Here is a 20637-nt window from a genome sequence, read left to right on the forward strand (position 1 = left end):
ATATTAAGCCATAAACATATAATTAAGTATCAGGAGATGGTCTACCTATTATATTGCTCCTGATTTTGGCAGGTTGCCGTGGTAGGTTTTCCTTTGAGGAATATGTGCTATTGCATCTGCTAAGATGAATTCCTGTTATTGTAGTGGTTATGATTGTGGTTTTTACAATTATTTTAATAAAATTAATATATAATTATTTAAGAAAAAATACAATGATAGGATAAGATAATTAATTCACATTAATCTAAATAATATTATTTGATTCTGATTTGTGATCTTATACATTACTGTTTTCTAATGGTAAAGAAATTTGTTTATTGTATATAAAAAGACAAAAAAAAATATTAATATATTTTTTTAATTCATTATTAGTTTCTGATTTTTGTAGACTAATCTGAGTATAAATTCAGGCATTATATGTAGACATTAATCAGACAAGTCTTCCATTATCTGTTTGTATACATAATAAAAATGATGAGCTCAGGAACACCGATTAAGCTTCCGGTTATAGATTTCTCAAACCAAAACCTGAAACCGGGCAGCCCTGAATGGGATTCGATGAAACACCGAGTCCGTGAAGCATTGGAGGAGTTCGCTTGTTTCGAGGCTTCGTTGGACCAAGTGCTGGAGCTTCGAGATGCACTATTTGGAGCCATGGAAGAGGCCTTCGACTTGCCTTTAGAAACAAGAAAGCTCTATGTTTCGGACAAACCCTTTCGTGGCTACTATGGGCATCCATCGAAATTGCTTGAAAGCATGACGATTGATGAAGCCCAGATCGCTGAAAACATCGAACAACGCCTGACTACCACCATGTGGCCTCACGGAAACATAAGCTTCAGGTTCAAAAATAATCACTCTTTCAGTTAACTAACCCTTTTCTTTTTTCAATTCAAATATATTAACTAATCGGCGTTCATTTGGCAGTAAAACTCTGGTCTCTTTCACACAGCAATCAACTAGATTAGAGAAGACAATTAGGAGGCTGATTTTGGAGATTTTTGGCGTTGAAAAGTACGCGGATGAGCTCATCGACAACACGAATTACATGCTAAAGCTCAGCAAATATAAAGCGCCCCAAAATGGCGAGCCAACCAGTGGCATAGTTGCTCACACCGACCAGAATATGGTGACTCTATTGTATCAAAATGAGGTTGATGGACTGCAGATTCATAACAAAGATGGCGAATGGATGGATGTAAAACCCTCACCAAACTCTTTCATAGTTGTGGTGGGAGAGTCCCTCAGAGTAATGTCACTTATTCATCATACATTCTTCATTGTTTAAAACTCAAAAAAAGCCATTAATCACAAATAATATTATTACAGGCATGGTTAAATGGTGGGTTGTCTTCGAATTATCACCATGTCTTGATGAAGGAGAATAAGACAAGGTACGTGGTGGGATTATTTGCAGGCACCAGAGCAGGGTACCATGTAAAGGCTCCGGAAGAGCTTGTGAATGACAAAAATCCCATCATGTTCAAACCCTTTGACTACGAAGAATATTTAAGGTTTTACTCTGCCCAGGTCTCTCTCAGTCATTTTGGATCTCATCTCCAAGCTTATTGCGGTGTTTAAGATTTGAGTCTCGCTCTCTCTCTCTCTATATATATATATTAAAGATAAAAATAATAGGGTAATAGAAACTTACCCGATTAAGGTTTGATGTAAAATACCCCTACACACTTGTGATTTGAAAAGTATCCTATAACCTATGGTGCTAGACCTGATCTTAAAGGTTATTGAAATATCTAAGATTTGGGTATAGATACATTTGTTATATGTAATGTAAGGAATTGTGTGATCAAGCTCTTGGTCTTTCTATATCTATCAATGTGTTCGGTTCAATAATGGGTAATGACAAAAAAAAAAAAATTTACGTGTTACTCAATTGATCCGAACATTTTTTATCGTCCACGTCGTGCAAATGTATCCCAACTACGTCAGTTTTAGATTCACATCGAATTGTACTCTCCGTGCGCGAGGTAGAGTCTTATTTTGTAGGTTCTACAATATCCAAATTAGTTCATGTATATAAATATCTCCAACACTTGTATCCTACTAATGTGGTATATAAACTTCTCATTTTATTCAACATAATTCAGAAAACTATTCATAAATAGTTTTATGTGAGAATCAATTTCTTATTCATTACTCAAGTTTAATCATGTGATATATTGTTGTAAAGGTCTTATAAAATAGAATATAAAATCATAATTTTATGATTCGAACTTCTATCTTTACCCATTACAAATATGTTTCAAAGTTTCCAAAAAAATCAATTTTTTCGAACGGTTTGAACAAATTTATATTTATAGAACTATACTTTGAGATCAATCAACTATCATATAATTCTATTAAAGAAACTATCGAATGATAATACAAGAAAGCTTTAAATTCAAACTAGTTTAAACGCTCTTCCATTTCAAGACGGGAATGATCTCCTTCTAAGTTTTTCCTTATTGAACATTTAGTGTAAATTGATAGATTAATGTTAAAAGGAATTTTTACAGGAAAGGTGCTTCAACTATTTTATTTATCATAATAATAGTTTACAAGGCTAAGATCTTTATATACAACCACTAACAGTTATTAATCTAACTAACAAGCTAATAGATTAATAACAACCTAACTAACTAATAACTAAAATCTAACACTCCCCCTCAAGTTGGTGGTTAAAGATGTTAATTAACCCCAACTTGGAAATCAAGTATTCATGTTGTTAAACTCCCAAGGCTTTTGTTAAAATGTCTGCCTGCTGATCTATTGTCTTCACATACTCAGTTTCAATTATTCATTCTTGAATTTTCTCTCGAACAAAATGGCAATCAATTTCAATGTGCTTTTTTCTTTCATGAAAAACTGGATTTGTTGCTATTTGAAGAGCTGCCTTGTTATCACACATCAACTTTACTGTTCCTATGTTCTTGAACCCGAGTTCACTTAGCATACCTGTTAACCAAACTATTTCTGTAGCAGTCATTGCCATACTACGGTATTTTGCCTCAGCAGATGACCTTGCAATTGTGTTTTGTTTCTTGGATTTCCAGGACAGCAAGGAGTCTCCCAGTTTCACACAAAAACATGTTACTGACCTTCTAGTCATTGGACAAGTTGCCTAATCTCAGTCACAAAAAGCTTGAAGTTGGCACTGACTTTTTGCACTTAGCAACACCTCTTGACCTGGACTACCTTTAACATACCTGACCACCCTCAAAGTTGCCTCTAAATGTAATTTCTTTGGTTGCTGCATGAATTGACTCAGTAATTGCACTGAATAAGTAATGTCAGGTCTTGTGTTAGTAAGGTAAATTAAATTCCCAATCAACCTTTGATAACTTGTCTTGTCTTTTAACAACTCATATTCTGATGACAACCTTTTATTTTGCTCCAAAGGAGTTGCAGCAGGCCTAACACCCCCTAGTTTAGTTTCTTCAATTAACTCCAAGGCACACTTCCTTTGATTTATAACTATTCATTTTTCTGATCTCAATATTTCCAAACCAAGAAAATACCTTAATTCACCAAGATCCTTCATCTTGAAATTTCTGTTCAAAATTCCTTTGAGTTCTTCAATCAACCCATTGTCATTTCCAGTTATCAAAAATCTTCCACATATATGAGCATTATGACAATTTTGCTTCCTTGTGACTTAGTAAACAATGAATAATCAAACTTCTTTGAGAATAACCTGCCATTATAAATGCCTCTGTCAGCTTCATGTTCCACTGTCTTGAAGTTTGCTTTAGTCCATACAAGGATTTTTGCAGTCTGCACACCCTAGTCTCCCCTGACTGCAAAAACCTTCAGGAAATGACATGTATACCTCCTTAACTAAATCACCTTGGAGGAAAGCATTATAAACATCCAACTGAAAAGAATGCCAATAATGAATGGAAGCAAGAGCAAGAACTGTCCTGACAGTGACCAATTTTGCCACAGGAAAGAAGGTCTCAACAGAATCAACCCATTCTTTTTTAGTGTACCATTTAGCAACAAGACGAGCTTTAAACCTTTCCACTTCACCATGTGAATTGTATTTAGGAGTCTTATTAGAAGGCAGGGAAACCAATGACCAAGTATTATTGGATTCCAAAGCTAAAATCTCCTAATTCATGGCTTTAATCCATACATGATTTTGAATGGCTTCTTTATAAGTCTTAGGTTCAACCAAATAAAAGATAGAAGAAAGATAAATTTGAGTTTTAACATAGATATGAAAATAAGAATGAAAATTAGAAATGGGATAAGTACCTGGAAGAGAGGAAGATTGGTAGGATTACACATAATCATGTAACCAAACAGACTGTTTTTTGACCCTAGTAAACTGTCTAGGAGGGATAGAAATGCTACTTGATAAAGAATCATCAGAAACAATAGGTTGAGGTATAACAGAATCATTTGTTGAAGCTTGAGGTGATGCAGACTGGTATGAAGAAACAAAAGGTATAAAAGAAAAATTGGGCTGAGTAGTGTGAAAGGGCATGACCAGAAAGTCTGAATCAGAAACATCTTGAACAGGAAAAAATAATGAAGAAGAAGAAATAGGAAACTTAAAAGGAAAAATGTCCTCATGAAACTTTACATCTCTATTAACAAAGAATGTTTGTTTTTCAAGATTAAACATGAGATATCCTTTTTGAGTGGCAAAATAGCCCATGAAGATAGAAGGTATTGCTTTTGGAGAGAATTTATCTTTGTAGTTTGGTTGAGTATCATAACATAAACATCCAAAAATCCTCATATGAGAAAGATTAGGAGGTTTACCATGAAGGAGTTCAAAAGGGCTTTTGCCAGCTAAAAAAGAAGAAGATAACATATTAATTATATAACAAGCTGTGTTGACACATTCTCCCCAAAATTTATCAGGAACTTGGGAATGAAATTTTAGAGCTCTAGCTACCTTTAACAAATGTTTGTGCTTTTTTTCAGCAATACCAATTTGCTGAGGAGTATGAACACAAGAGCTTTGATGAACAATACCCAAGGAAGAAAAGAAAGAAGAACATTCAGTAACAAAGAACTCAGAACCATTGTCACTTCTACTGAACTTAATTATGACTAAAAAATGATTTTTCACATAAGCAAAGAACTGTTTTAAAGAGTGGATTGCATCACTCTTAAGCCTCAACAAGAAAATCCAAGATATCATTGTGTGATAATAAAAAATGGTAAGAAAATACCTATAACCATTATGAGTAGAAATCCTATAAGGCCCCCATAGGTCAATATGTATTAAATCAAAGGGTTTAAATGCTCTAGAAATACTTTGAGGAAAGGGTAACCTAGACAGTTTAGCAAGAGGAAAAATAGAACACTTATGGATACAATCAGCATGAAACTTATAAGATTGTAAATATGGTATTTTATGTAAACTGGAGAAAGAGGAATGCCCTAAATGTAACACCCCAACCCGTACCTTACCCGGATACGAGTCCGAGATGTCACATTGACTTTTTAAAACAATTTTTTACCAAATATCAGAATATTTGAACTTATATTAAGAAAATACGATGATATATTATTGAATCATGTCCGTTATAAAATTTTGAGGCAAAAACTTATTTATGAACAGTACTATACGGTATGAACAATACCATGAGCAGTAATGAACATCATCATGAATAGTGCTACAGTGTATCGATGCATTGTTACAGTATATCGATGCACAAAAAATATCGAAGCAAAATTGTGTATCGATGCACTGCTACAGTGCATCGATGTACTACTACAGTAACTTTCGTAAAACGTACATAAACTCATAAAAATTTAAGCTTTCATCCGTATAAAATTTATCAAGTACATATACACATTTAAAACATTACAAAACTCAATCGTATGACTTTTCAAAACCAATTAGAACATATCGGATTTAATCCTTTATTTACATACCAACCACTTTCCTTATTACAAAATACATACTATACATTTCTTTTCTGATTTAATCTTTGGAAAGGAGGAACTGATCTGTCTTGCATAACTTTTATCAATCTTCATATTCTCGAAATCTACGTGTGAAACAATCACACGCTAAGTCATAGACTTAGTGAGACATATAAAACATATAATAAAAACCATAAAACATCTCATATAACATAATACATACATGCATATATATATTATCATTATCATGATCTCTACCATTATCGTATGATTTTGTACTTATCATTTTTGTATATAATATAACACACATAGCATCATGTAATTCATGTAACATATTTCATATCACCAAAAGCATATACATCTCATATATTGTATTTGTTGTTATCTCTTTATTAGCCCATGTACATTATTGATAACTTAAGGTATTCGAGTTTATTGAGGTTGTGCACTATTGCTGTCACCATAGCTCGTATAAATGTCTTGAATGACCTATCTAGAAGTCATAAAGAACCTCGGCATCTGTCCATAGGTCCCGAAGAACCTACGTAAACTGTCCATATGTTCCTTAGAACATAGGTAATCCTGTCCATATGTCTCGAAAGACATAAGTAAACCCTCAACTCTTGGCATGCCAACTATACCACTAGCTCTCATATCATATAACATGAGCAATATCATTTATAACAATTCACATCACTTATTCATATCATTTCTCTTATAAATACATATCTCTTCTTTTCTGTCACGTATCACATGTACGTGTAATCATTGATCTTATAATCACATATTTCTTTTCTTCTCTCGCATACCATATGTATGTGTAAATATTTATTTCATATCATATAACATGTATCACATTTGCATATAATCACATAACATATAAATTTATACATGTATTCATGTACATACTTACATATATTTCGTGTATCAATTTCAAATAACTTATGTCATATTTTCCTTTATCCATGTAATTCAGTATCACTTATTACACATACTCATTTCTATATACTCATGTATTCATGCACCATAAGCATCATATCAATCAAAATTCAAATAAAATTTTATGAGTCACTTCTTACCATAGTAACTCCATCACTGGCTCATCGCAAGCCAATGTTTATTCAATAATATAAGTACAAATTAAATTGCACTCACCTTATCCTTGCTTTGATTCAATCCTAATTCTTTGGTTGTTCCGAAACTTGTTTAGGCTCAATATCTACATAAACATAATTTTCGAGACGATTATCATAAGCCTGAACTTTATAACTTGATGTTAATAACTCAAGCTAGTTTAATGATCCAAAATTCCATTTTTCCTTTAGGGGTGTATCGATGTACTATGGGTGCATCGGTACACAAAATAGCTTCGAAATTCCCATGCATCGATGCACTCCTTAATGTCTCGATGCACCTTCAAAATTTGTCTTAATGCATCGGTACATACTCATTGTATATCGATGCACCTGCCCATAAATCATTGTTTATGCACGAAAATTCACTATTTCCAGTTTCAATTCTTCATGTTTCATTCACTTTCATACTCTTAACTCAAATATACATACTTAAACCAATTTCTACTCATTTATCACATCTCAAACCTCAAGATCCTATTCTTCATATAAAAATCAATAATCATACCCAATTTTCAATAGACACTAAATTCAATTCTATCACTCCATATCTCTTAATTAAGTTGATGACAAGTCAAATTTAACTTCAAAATTCAACTTATCAACTCTATTTCAAGATTTCACTCAAGAACTCCAAATCTTTAATTTTCCCTAACTCCTTTATCTTTTGATTTTAAGATAACTTAAGCTTTCCTTAAGCTTAATTATCATATAAGGATCAAAACCCACTCTTGAATTTTAAGAATTAACCAAAATAAATCAAATTTACATTGGCTTGTGGCTTCATGTTGGAGAGGAGAAGAAAATGAAGAATGAAGAGTGAAGAGATTTCTGGAGAAATCTCTCAACCTTATCCCCATATATATCACTATTTTATTCTTTTCTAATTCAAATGACCATTTTGCCCTTTAATTCTTTTAATAATTACTAACAACTTTCAGGAAATATCTCCACATAAATCATTAAACTATTTAACGATTTTATTTTAATCACCAAATTCTAAAATTTTACAATTTAATCACTAACCCGTAGTTTGGGATGTTACAAATCTCCCCTCCTTTTAAGAAAATTTGTCCTTGAATTTTCATTGCACACATTGATAAAAACATATCTCATAATGTTCTTATGTTGTCTCCTTTAATTACTTTTTTTTAGTTCTTCAACTAATTTTTCCCCTTATATATTCATCTATTGTCACTTATCATATAAACAGTAACAAGTAACCTCAATTTATTTATGTCTTTTCTCTCTTCTATTCTGCATTTTCCTTTGATCTTTCTAAAATTCCATATAATATCACTCATCATAAATAGTAACATCCAATCCTTACTACTCAATATTATGAATCAATTGATTTCCTTCATCATTCTTTAATTACTTTACACCATAAACCAAATATTTACTCATTCTTTAATTATTGTCTGTATTACAATACACAATTTCTTCTTCTTCATATAATCTCACTTACTTGTTCAAGGAATAATCACCTTTTTATAATAAAAGGTATTAACTTTAAATCTTCTTCAAACGTAATTAAACATATACTTTATAAAATCAAACAATCTTTTCACATCCCTTGCACACTTTTCGTATTTCTATATCGAACTTATCACATACACTTCCATAAAACCTTTATCATACTCAACCCTTTAATTTCTTTTTTCATTTAATTTCCTTATCCCTTTACTCCGCCGTAAATTCAAAATCTTTTTGTAACATAGATTATATATTTTCTTCAGGCTCTCATACTCTTTTCATATCTCTTGTGCTTATTCCTGATTACCGATTTTTTTATCGCATCTTCTTAACTTTGATAATCCTCTTTTATTTCTATAAAACCCTCTTCCTTTAAATTCTCCACTTTAGAATAGGAGAAATCCTCTAATATTATTTGATTGCACATTCACTTTTCTGAACACAATCCTTAGTTTTTTAATATAGGGTACAACCCTTATCAATCCTATCATATACCTTCTTTTCTGTCACAATTTTCCTCAACGGTATCTTACTCAACTTTTCAAACTAAAACTTTTTCTTACACACAGTACTATTCCTCTGTTTCAAAATCAAAAGTTGTAACTTTCTTTTTCTTATAAATTGATCACCGATATCATCATTCTTAAAGTTTTCTATTACTCTTTACCTTCTCTTAAACATATAAATCCTTATCTCCTTCACCACATCACATCACATAATCAATATATATGACTGTATCCGAATCCACTTCATATTTGGTTATCATATCCTAATAATATCTTATAATTCCAATACATTTCCATCATATAATTTTGTTAGCCATCGCTAACTCTTTCCTTCTAGAGTATAAACTCTTATCATATCCATACTCTTGTTTATACACAATACCATATACACGTCTACTATTCCTTTTCACATATCACCTCTTCAGTAAATCTTTCGTGCTACCATAAACTTCACTTCATTACTTTAATTCTTTCATTATTTTTTTCTCTTATGCTTTTACATTCCTTTCATATCATTTATACTTATCTCTCTTTATCCTTTTAACTTTTCTATCAATCCTTTGTTTCCTTCAAACATACATATCCTTTAACTTTAATACATTCACTATCACACCACTTTATTAGTCAACTTATTTCTTTCAATCAAAACGTAAACCTTCATCAAACTATCCATATATATATATATATATATTCTTTCCAGTCAAAATAATTCATCCTCTATTTCCTTCACTTATCAAACCTTTATTCTCATTCATCCATAATATAATTCTTTTGGTTCGAATTCAACCATTCCATTTACCTCTGTCTTATAATTGATCGCTGATATACATATTCTTAAACCATTCCTTGGTCTTTTAATATTCTCTAATTAACAACAATCTTCTCCACTTTATTTTGTCCATGCTGTAAAGAAACTATTCTATTTTAGAACGATAAAGTTCCTTTAATACTATAATTTCCAATCCGTCTGAACCGATTGGTTTTATTCTCTAGCGGAGAATACAACTAATTCATGTTTGGTTTAAAATTGAAAACCAGAATCTCTACATTTCTTTGATGGTGCTTAACTCTATGAAGCACTAATTTTCTTAATCAACTGATATTTTTGTTCTCCAATCCTTTCATTCTGAGATCTTGCTAGAGCTTTAACGCGATTAACCATTTCTTGAAATAAAAACAATTCAAAACCAATTTTAATTGAAGGCGTAAGCCCTAAACAACCAATCACATGTATCCTTCTTAATCAGAATCATCTTAGCAATAAATCTGTTAAACTTATTAAACTTATACTCATACACATGCATGTGTAATTCCCTTGCTTCAAGCTCGTATATTCTAGCTTCATTTGTCTTATATTTTAACATTCTTATGGTGACATTTGTCCACCATACTCTAGCCTACCAACGTAGTAACGAAATTACTCAATTTAACTTCTCCACTTTGGAGAAATGAAACCTTCTAACATTATCTTCATATCATTTAACTAAAGGTCTGTAACAACAGAACCTTCTTCAAATTAACTCTTGAGCTCGGGTGCTCTTAACACTTTTAACTATTTCGATACATTCATTCTATGAATTAAAGAAGTGGAAAATTGAAAACACATCAAAATATCATTTCACATCATAAAATATTCTCTAATCTTATACAGGTACTCCCTGAGGTGTTCACTCTTCTTCCTACCTGGCCAGTGCAGATGAATGCTATTACCTTCAGTCTATTGCCTTGTGTTTCACTTTGGAACTCTCATGATCATACATCTAATATAACATAACACTTTAACTCTATTATCAAGATATTATACTCCTTACACTATCATATCAGAAATTTTTTTACTTTGTGTTGGCCTGTATACTTTTTAAAACACTTTTGACTTCATTTTTAGCTTAGAATCGGCTAAACCGTAGTTCTGATACCATTAAATGTAACACCTTAACCCGTAACCGACCCAGATACGAGTCTGATATGTCATATTAACTTTTTAAAACAATATTCTTACCAAATATCATAATATTTAAACTTATATTAAGAAACGATGATATATTATTGCATTATGTACGTTATAAAATTTTAAGGCAAAAACGTATTTATGAACATTACTATATGATATAAACAGTATCGTGAACATTAATGAACAGTACCATGAACAGTGCTACAGTGTATCGATGCGCAAAAAATATCGAAGCAAAATTGTGTATCGATGCACTGCTATAGTGCATCGATGCACTGCTACAGTAACTTTGTAAAACGTATATAAAACTCGTAAAAATTTAAGCTTTAATCCGTATAAAATTTATCAATTACATATACGCATTTAAAACATTACAAAACTCAATCGTATGACTTTTTAAAACCGATTAGAACATATCAGATTTAATCATTTATTTACACGCCAACCAATTTCCTTATTACAAAATACATATTATACATTTCTTTTCTGATCTGATCTTTGGAAAGGAGGAACTGACCTGTCTTGCATAACTTTTATCAATCTTCCTCTTCTCGAACCCTACGTGTGAAACAATCACACGCTAAGTCATAGACTTGGTGAGACATATAAAACATATAATAAAAACCATAAAACATATCATATAATAGAATACATACATGCATATATATATTATCATTATCATGATCTCTACCATTATTGTATGATTTTGTACTTATTATTTCTACATATCATATAACACACATAACATCATATAATTCATGTAACATATTTCATATCACCAAAAGCATATACATCTCATATATTGTATTTGTTGTTGTCTCTTTATTAGCCCATGCACATTATTGAGAACTTAAGGTATTCGAGTACATTGAGGTTGTGCACTATTACTTTCACCATAGCTCGTATAAATGTCTCAAAGGACGTATCCAGAGGTCATAAAGAACATCGAAAACTATCCATAGGTCCCGAAGAACCTAGGTAAAATGTTCATATGTTCCTTAGAACATAGGTAATCCTGTCCATATGTCTCGAAAGACATAAATAAAAACCCTCGACTCTTGGCATGCCAACTATACCACTAGCTCTCATATTATATAACATGGGCATTATTATTTATAACAATTCACATAACTTATTCATATTATTTCTCTTATAAATACATATCTATTCTTTTCTGTCACGTATCACATGTACGTGTAATCATTGATCTTATAATCACATATTTCTTTTCTTCTGTCGCATACCATATGTATATGTAAATATTTATTTCATATCATATACCATTGTATCACATGTGCATATAATCACATAGCATATAAATTTATACATGTATTCATGTACATACTTACATATATTTCATGTATCAATGTCAAATAACTTATGTCATATTTTCCTTTATTCATGTAATTCAGTATCACTTATTACACATACTCATTTCCATATACTCATCTATTCATGCACACATAATCATCATATCAATCAAAATTCAAATAACACTTTAGGAGTCAATTCTTACCATAGTAACTCCGTCACTGGCTCATCGCAAGCCAATGTTTATTCAATAATATAAGTACAAATTAAATTGCACTCACCTTACCTTTCTTTGATTCAATCCTAATTCTTTGGTTGTTCTGAAACTTGTTTAGGCTCAATATCTACATAAACATAATTTTCGAGACGATTATCAGAAACCTAAACTTTATAACTTGATGTTAATAACTCAAGCTAGTTTAATGATCCAAAATTCCATTTTTCCTTTAGGGGTGTATCGATGCACTATGGGTGCATCGGTACACAAAAATAGCTTCGAAATTCCCATGCATTGATGCACTCCTTAATGTCTCGATGCACCTTCAAAATTTGTCTTACTGCATCGGTACATACTCAAAGTGTATCGATGCACATGCCCAGAAATCACTGTTCATACACAAAAATTCAATATTTCCAACTTCAATTCTTCATGTTTCATTCACTTTCATACTCGTAACTCAAATATACATACTTAAACCAATTTCTACTCATTTATCACATCTCAAACCTCAAAATCCTATTCTCCATATAAAAATCAATAATCATACCCAATTTTCAATATACACTAAATTCAATTCTATCACTTCATGTCTCTTAATTAAGTTGATGACAAGTCAAATTTAACTTCAAAAACTTATCAACTCTATTTCAAGATTTCACTCAAGAACTCCAAATCTTTAATTTTCCCTAACTCCTTTATCTTTTGATTTTAAGATAACTTAAGCTTTCCTTAAGCTTAATTATCATCTAAGGATCAAAACCCACTCTTGAATTTTAAGAATTAACCAAAATAAATCAAACTTACCTTGGCTTGTGGCTTCACGTTGGAGAAGAGAAGAAAATGAAGAATGAAGAGTGAAGAGATTTATGGAGAAATCTCTCAACCTTATCCCTATATATATCATTATTTTATTCTTTTCTAAGTCAAATAACCATTTTGCCCTTTAATTTTTTTAATAATTACTAACAACTTTCAGGAAATATCTCCACATAGATCATTGAACTATTCAATGATTTTATTTTAATCACCAAATTCTGAAATTTTATAATTTAATCACTAACCCGTAGTTTGGGATGTTACACTAAATGAGCATGCCAAAGCTCAGTATTATTAATGGTTGAAAGGCTCATACAATTTGAAGACCCAAAGGCAGGAATACAAGAAAAAAAAAAGAATTACAATGAGAAACAGAAAAAATACCAGAACCAAAAGTAGTATAATAAAAAAAATATAGCCCGCAAAACTCTCTACCAATCCCCTTCATCCTTCTAGTGGAGTGATCCTGTAAAATTCAAAAGTTAGGGTAAAAGAAAACACTGCAATTAAGTTCTTTGGTTAATTTGGAAATAGATAGGAGGTTATGTGAAAATTTGGGAACAAACATGACATTTGGAAGGGAATGATCCTGGTTAAGGTAAAAAGAACTTGTATGTGTTATGGGAGATGTTTGGCCATTAGGTAAATATACAAATCTAGATTCTGATGTGCATGGAATAGGAGATATTAGCCTTTGAAAGTCAGATAACATATAGTCAGTAGCACTTGTATCTAATATCCAATTGAAAGAGAGACTAGTATTTGCAGAATCAGTACCTGCAACATTTGTTGTTGGATCCACATAAGGTTCCTTGTTCAAGAGGTGAAGGATTTGATCATATTGAGCTCGTGTGAACATAGGAACAGTGGATGCAACATCTTGTTGTGACTCATAACTCGTCTGATTGTGAGATTCGATAGCAGATCTAGTAGAAGCCAAAGCCACCTGACTTCATTTCTTCTTGGAGAACTTGAAATCGGCAGGAAATCCAATTAGCCTATAGCAATTCTCACGTTTATGCCCTCGAATCTTACAGAGATCACACACACACCAGAGAACTTCTTCATGTCACTGTTCCCAGCATAATTAAAATACATAACTGAAACTTCAGAAATCAGAAAAAGAACAGAAGAGTGAATCCTCTGCGATTCCTCCTGAACAAGCATCGAGTACGCATGATTTACAGACGACAATGGCTGCATAAGCAGGATCTGACTTCGCACAGTAGTATACGTCTCATTGAGACCCATGAGAAATTGAAATAATTTCTGTTGAGTGTAGTGAGCAAATATGCGTTGTGAAAGAGCACAATCGCAAGGAGAAATCGGAGCCAAAGCTTCATATTCGTCTCAGAGTAATTTTAATCTGGTAAAATAGGCTGAGATTGTAGAATCACCTTGAGGTAAGAGTGCAATTTCACGATGAAGGAAGAATGATTGAGATCCATCAACCTTATCAAATCTTTCCTTCAAATCTTGTCAAACTACAACGGCGCTGGACGCGAAAACGATCCCAGCCGAGAGCTCCTTGCTTACTATATTGAGGATCCAGGATAAAACGAGAGCATTACACCTCTCCAATTGTGAATGTAATGATTCGTCAAAATCTTCTCTCCGACAATCATATCACCGGTGACAAAACCTAATTTGTTCTTTGCAAGCAGAGCAATCTTCATGGATCTACTCCATACACCATAATTTTCAATACCAAGAAGTTGATGCGAAACAAGCAGAAAACCAGGTGCATCAGAGGCATGCAAGAACAACAGGTGATTGAAATCAATGATTGAAGTTTCCATGGAAGCGAATGAGGAGAAAAGAGAAGAAAAAAACCCTAAATCAATTTTGACCGAGAAGAAAAAAGTCACGGGAAGCTAACTGACTCATGATACCATGTTAAAAGGAATTTTTACAGGAAATGTTCTTCAACTATTTTATTCATCATAATAATAGTTTACAAGGCTAAGATCTTTATATACATCCACTAACATTTATTAATCTAATTAACAAGCTAACAGATTAATAACAACCTAACCAACTAATAACTGAAATCTAACAATTAATTTATAAATATAAGTAGGGGTTAATTTATAATTATAAGTAAGGGTGAGCAAAATTTGATTTGATTAAAAAATTGAATATTTTTTCAATTTCTAGTTATTCAAGTCAAATCAAGTTATCAATTTGATTTTCGAGTTTGATTCAAGTTAAAATTTCAAATTTTCAAGTAATTCAAAAAACCAAAATTTGTACGAGTAATTTGACATATTTACGATTTCGCCTCTTATTGCATATTCATTCAATTACTAATTCATTTGAAGTCAATTTATTATCAAATTTGAACCACATGCTCCTAAACCATCATAGAATATACCTGTACTTTCAATTCCACTTTTTGATAACAAATTTTTATTTTTTTCAATTTAGTCCCTCAAATTTGCATGATTTATGCATTCTTTAATTCATCCTTAATTTTAAGTACATTTTTGACCAAATTTAAACCACATGCTCCCCTACCACTATAAAATACCTATGTAACTTCAATTCTTATTTTTTTTTACTAAAAATGTACTCTTTTTTTTTAAATTTAGTTCTTTAACTTTGCATTTTACTCAATTTAGTCTTTTGGCTACAATTATTTACAAATTCTTTCTTCACATCAATTCTTTGACCCTTTTATTCTTCCATCAATCTTTTATCCTCAAAATACATTCTTTGAAACATAATATTATAAATATATCTTATAATTTTAAATTGTATGTGATATATTAAATAACATTATAATGTGAAAAGAATGATATATTAAATAACATTATAATGTGAAAAGAATATGAAGAAATATATATATATATATATATATATGGTTAGGAAAAATTAAAAAATTGGAACAAATTTATAATACTATAAATAATTATAATAAAATTAGTATAGAAACTCGTATCGACTGGACTCGAAAAAATTTCAAGTTAAGTTCGAGTCATAAAATATGACGCATCAACTCAAAAATTTTTTACTCTACTCAACTCGATCAAATACTCAGCCAACATTAAAAATACACAAGAAGATGAATCAAAAATGTTCGGCAGCATTAAACACAATAATCACCTAAATTTGATGATTTGATCCCAACGATTTGGAAATTTCGACATCACATGGATGAACAGAGTGGTGTTAGGTGTTTATACCATTAGAAATTTTAAATTCCTTTATACTTATAGGTATATTCTTTATATTTTTATTGATTATCTAATTTTACACCGTCTAAAATTTTATAATTTCGTACCTTTTAAAACTTTAATATAACTTATTAAATTAATACCCTTAATGTAAATTTTTACATCCGTCTCTACAAATATACGAGACTAATAGATACCCTCGAAAATACGCAAGATTATAACTATAAAAAACAAGTATATTTTTTACTTAATTAAATAGTAATTATCAAGGGTGGTCTGTCTATTATATTGCTCCTGGTTTTGGCAGGTTGTTGCTGTAGGTTTTTCTTTTTGGAATATGTGGTGTTATTGCATCTGCCAAGATGAACTCCTGTTATTGGAGTTGTCATGATTGTGGTTTTCACAATTATTTTAATAAAAATAAATATATAATTAGTTAAGGAAAAAGACAATGATAGGATGAAATAATTCACATCAATCTAAATAAAATTATTTGATTCTGATTTGTGATCTTATACATTACTGTTTTCTAATTGCAAAGAATCTCTATAAATTAAAATTATTTATTTGGTAGATGCTCTTTTTTTTAATAAAATAATTGAATTAAACTGAAAATAAGGAGCAAATTAAGAAGAAAACGAAGCAGAGCTTAATTAAAAGTTTATATGTTATAGTATTTTTTTGTTGTGTATTTGCTGTATATAAAGAGACGAGATATATATTAATCATTCCTTTTAACCTTTCATTTGTTGTATAGTCGATACAAATATTCTGAAAGTTGGATAACTATTCATTTATCCGAGTATAAATTCAAGCATTATACGTAGACATTAACGAGGCAAACGTATTGTTAAGTCTTCCATTATTTGTTTGTATGCATCGACAAAATGATGAGCTCAGGAACGCCGGCTAAGCTTCCGGTTATAGATTTCTCAAATCAAAACCTGAAACCGGGCAGCCCTGAATGGGATTCGGTGAAACACCAAGTCCGTGAAGCACTGAAGGAGTACGGTTGTTTCGAGGCTTCGTTGGACCAGTTGCTGGAGCTTCGAGATGCAGTATTTGCAGCCATGGAAGAGGCCTTCGACTTGCCTTCAGAAACAAAAAAACTCTACGTTTCCGACAAGCACTTTCGTGGTTATTTTGATTATCCATCAGGGTCGCTTGAAAGCATGACGATTGATGAAGCACGGGTTGCCGAAAACATCGAACAACGCCTGACTACCACCTTGTGGCCTCAAGGAAACATAAGCTTCAGGTTCATATTAATAACTCTTTCCACTTACCCTTTCTTTTACCGCTTAAAATATATTAATTCATTGGTGTTGAATTGGCAGTAAAACTCTGGTGTTGTTCACAGAGCTGGCATCAAGATTAGAGAAGACAGTTAAGAGGATGATTTTGGAGATTTTTGGTGTTGAGCAGTACGAAGATGAGCTCATTGACAACACCAATTACATGCTAAAGCTCTTGAAATATAAATCTCCCCAAACCAGCGAGCCAACCGCTGGGGCGTTGGCTCACACCGACAAGAGTATGGTGACCCTATTGCATCAAAACGAGGTTGATGGATTGGAGATTCAAAACAAAGATGGCGAGTGGATCAACGCTAAACACTCGCCCAACTCTTTCATAGTCATGGTTGGAGAGTCCTTGCAGATATGGTTAAATGATGGACTGTCTCCTACTTTTCATCGTGTCATGATGAAGGGGGACAAGGCAAGGTACAGCGTGGGGTTATTTGCCTCTCCGAGAGGAGGATACCAAGTAAAGGCACCAGAAGAACTGGTGGATAATAAAAATCCCATGCTCTTCAAACCCTTTGACTTTGAAGAATTTTTGAGATTTTACTCGACCCAGGTCGCTCCTGGAGGTGATAGAACTGGTCTTTCAGCCTATTGCAAAGCCTAAGATTTAGCCATCAATAATTCCATATATGTAATGTAAGGAATAAACTGTTGGTCTTTCTGTATATATACGACTAAAAATGAAATTATCTGGTAGAACTGTGTTATGCAATAGCAACATAAGATTTCAGTTTGATCCGTTAAGGCATCGGCCATGTTGCTAGCTTCTTGGAAAACATGCATTTCCAGAGCTATCCACTGCTCTTGTATAACAGCACCCGATTCTGCAATCTTGAGTCATTCATTAAGGTCTCTGGTGTTGCAAATTTCATCAATTGAATCCTCAAGCACACCATCTTCTCATCAATATCCTCATATACGTCCTTGTTCCTATAATAGAAATTGAGGGATTGAAGGAAAAAATTAAAAGGGTAAGAGTTGTACGAGGTGTACACAATTGACCTTCAGAATATTTTGCAAGAATGCGTATTCTCCGGGATTCAACAAATACTGCTGTAGAACAACGAGAAAGAGAAAAAATCTAGTAATATTCAGCTTAGAGAGAGAAGTGAAGATAGTAGAAAGTAAAAATACTTATGAAATATTTTTTTAATAAAAATCACTAATTTTATTTAAAATAATAAATATCCTAAATTACAATAAAAATTTACAATTATAGTCGTAAATTAAACACATAATTAGGACAATTTCCTATAATCATTGAAACAAAACTAATAACTTAAGATTACATAACGATCATACAAGGAAAAATTAAAACCTAACCAAGAAAGCTCGAACAAAGATAGATACAAACAGATCTGATCACATCGGCAAACGAACCACAAAAGGAGAACAATCTAATGGAAGACCACCGACAAACCGCAAATTAGACTCACGCGACGTGAAAAGCTATCTATGAACGCATAATGAGTATCCAAATACAATCCGATGGTCCAAAACATGGAAGATCAACTATATCACATATATGTGTCATCTTGATCAGTCGTGGCGATGACAAATCAACCCTTAGAAAAAAAATAAGTGAAAATATCGGTCAAACAATCGAAAAAACATGCCAAAATATAGAAGAAAACGTGTCATACAGACAGATTTATTGAAAATAAAAGAAAATAAAGATGTAATATAAGAAAATAAAAAGACAATAAAAAATCTCAACGATCGACAATCAATATTAAAATTAGTGTCGCTGTCGATTAAACAAAGATAAAAAAAAAAGACGAACAACTTACCGATGAAAAAAAACTAGAAGAGAAAAAGCTTATGAAATATATTTTAGAAGAAGGTAATACATGATATTTATGGTACCAAGCTGGACACAAAAGGAAAATGAATTTCAACATTATAATGATAAATAGAAGATACAGGTTTTATAATATATATATATATATATATATATATATATATATATATATAGACGCAGATACTCAAATCTAAGATTTCAAATGAGAATAACATCTCCTTTAACAATTGAGACCACTCAATGAGTTTAATCTCTCATATATCTTAAAAGAATAGGAAATGATAAAAAATTTAATTTAGTATTATGAAATAACACCTTCGTTCGAGCATCTTTTGGACTATTAATCAGAATTTAGAAAAATAAGTCATAATTTATTAACTTAATTTTTGATATAACAGCTTCATTCGGGTGTCTTTTGGACTATTAACCAGAATTTAAAAAATAAGATATAATTTATTGAATAATTGATTAAGTACGTTTCTATGAACCAAAATCTCATTATGTAAACTAACATTCTTATTGATCATGTTATATTTGTTCTTATTTTTCATCGCGATTGTATGCTAATAGACCATGTGTGTGCCTGAATTTTCATAAATGCTCTAGAGATTTGTCCCTTCGTATTTATGTACGTCATGCCATCATATGTATTCTAAAGATCAATACACTGCCTATAAGGATCCGTTTGGATCAAGGAATTTAGAATTCCTAGTAGGCATATTCTTTTCCTGGTAGAGGATACCCATGTTTAGTTGGGTAAAATTTCCAAGTGAGGGTAATATTTATTTCTCAACAGTAAATATTGTGTGTGTATTTCCGGAAATGTTATTCCCACGTAGATGTTAGGTATTCTTTTATTCCGTGTGTTAAGGGCTAAAATATCCTCTTTCCCCCGTTTGTCTCTGCGTATCTTCTTCTCTCTTTGCCTCTGTGTATCTTCTTCTCCCCTTGCCTCTGTGTATCTTCTTCTCCCCTTGCCTCTGCGAAAAATTCATCGGTTCTCCTGGTAAGATTTCTTCTCCTCTCCCTTTCTTTACAATTTTTGACTTGTTTA

General features: G+C 31.9%; 2 protein-coding genes across 2 annotated transcripts; both read left to right on the top strand.

The window, feature by feature from the left end:
* The first annotated feature begins 442 nt into the window (after window positions 1–442).
* On the top strand, window positions 443–1581 carry LOC120159439 (probable 2-oxoglutarate-dependent dioxygenase AOP1). Its single transcript, XM_039170034.1, has 3 exons — window positions 443–842; window positions 928–1249; window positions 1330–1581. The coding sequence occupies exons 1-3, from the start codon at window positions 472–474 to the stop codon at window positions 1579–1581; spliced, it is 945 nt and encodes a 314-aa protein (XP_039025965.1). The 5' UTR covers window positions 443–471.
* Window positions 1582–17324: 15743 nt separating this feature from the next.
* On the top strand, window positions 17325–18386 carry LOC120159548 (probable 2-oxoglutarate-dependent dioxygenase AOP1). Its single transcript, XM_039170121.1, has 2 exons — window positions 17325–17733; window positions 17813–18386. The coding sequence occupies exons 1-2, from the start codon at window positions 17363–17365 to the stop codon at window positions 18384–18386; spliced, it is 945 nt and encodes a 314-aa protein (XP_039026052.1). The 5' UTR covers window positions 17325–17362.
* The last annotated feature ends 2251 nt before the right edge of the window (window positions 18387–20637 follow it).

Source organism: Hibiscus syriacus, unplaced genomic scaffold (assembly GCF_006381635.1).
Source record: "Hibiscus syriacus cultivar Baekdansim isolate YM2019G1 unplaced genomic scaffold, ASM638163v2 tig00111366_pilon, whole genome shotgun sequence".
Lineage (NCBI taxonomy): Eukaryota > Viridiplantae > Streptophyta > Magnoliopsida > Malvales > Malvaceae > Hibiscus > Hibiscus syriacus.

What these genes read in the sequence shown, in the direction of transcription:
- LOC120159439 (XM_039170034.1), top strand. Translation starts at nt 472, where the DNA reads ATGATGAGCTCAGGAACACCGATTAAGCTTCCGGTTATAGATTTCTCA. An exon ending in CACGGAAACATAAGCTTCAG is followed by an intron (nt 843 to 927) that starts GTTCAAAAATAA and finishes TTCATTTGGCAG; the next exon opens with TAAAACTCTGGTCTCTTTCA. An exon ending in TGGTGGGAGAGTCCCTCAGA is followed by an intron (nt 1,250 to 1,329) that starts GTAATGTCACTT and finishes ATATTATTACAG; the next exon opens with GCATGGTTAAATGGTGGGTT.
- LOC120159548 (XM_039170121.1), top strand. Translation starts at nt 17,363, where the DNA reads ATGATGAGCTCAGGAACGCCGGCTAAGCTTCCGGTTATAGATTTCTCA. An exon ending in CAAGGAAACATAAGCTTCAG is followed by an intron (nt 17,734 to 17,812) that starts GTTCATATTAAT and finishes TTGAATTGGCAG; the next exon opens with TAAAACTCTGGTGTTGTTCA.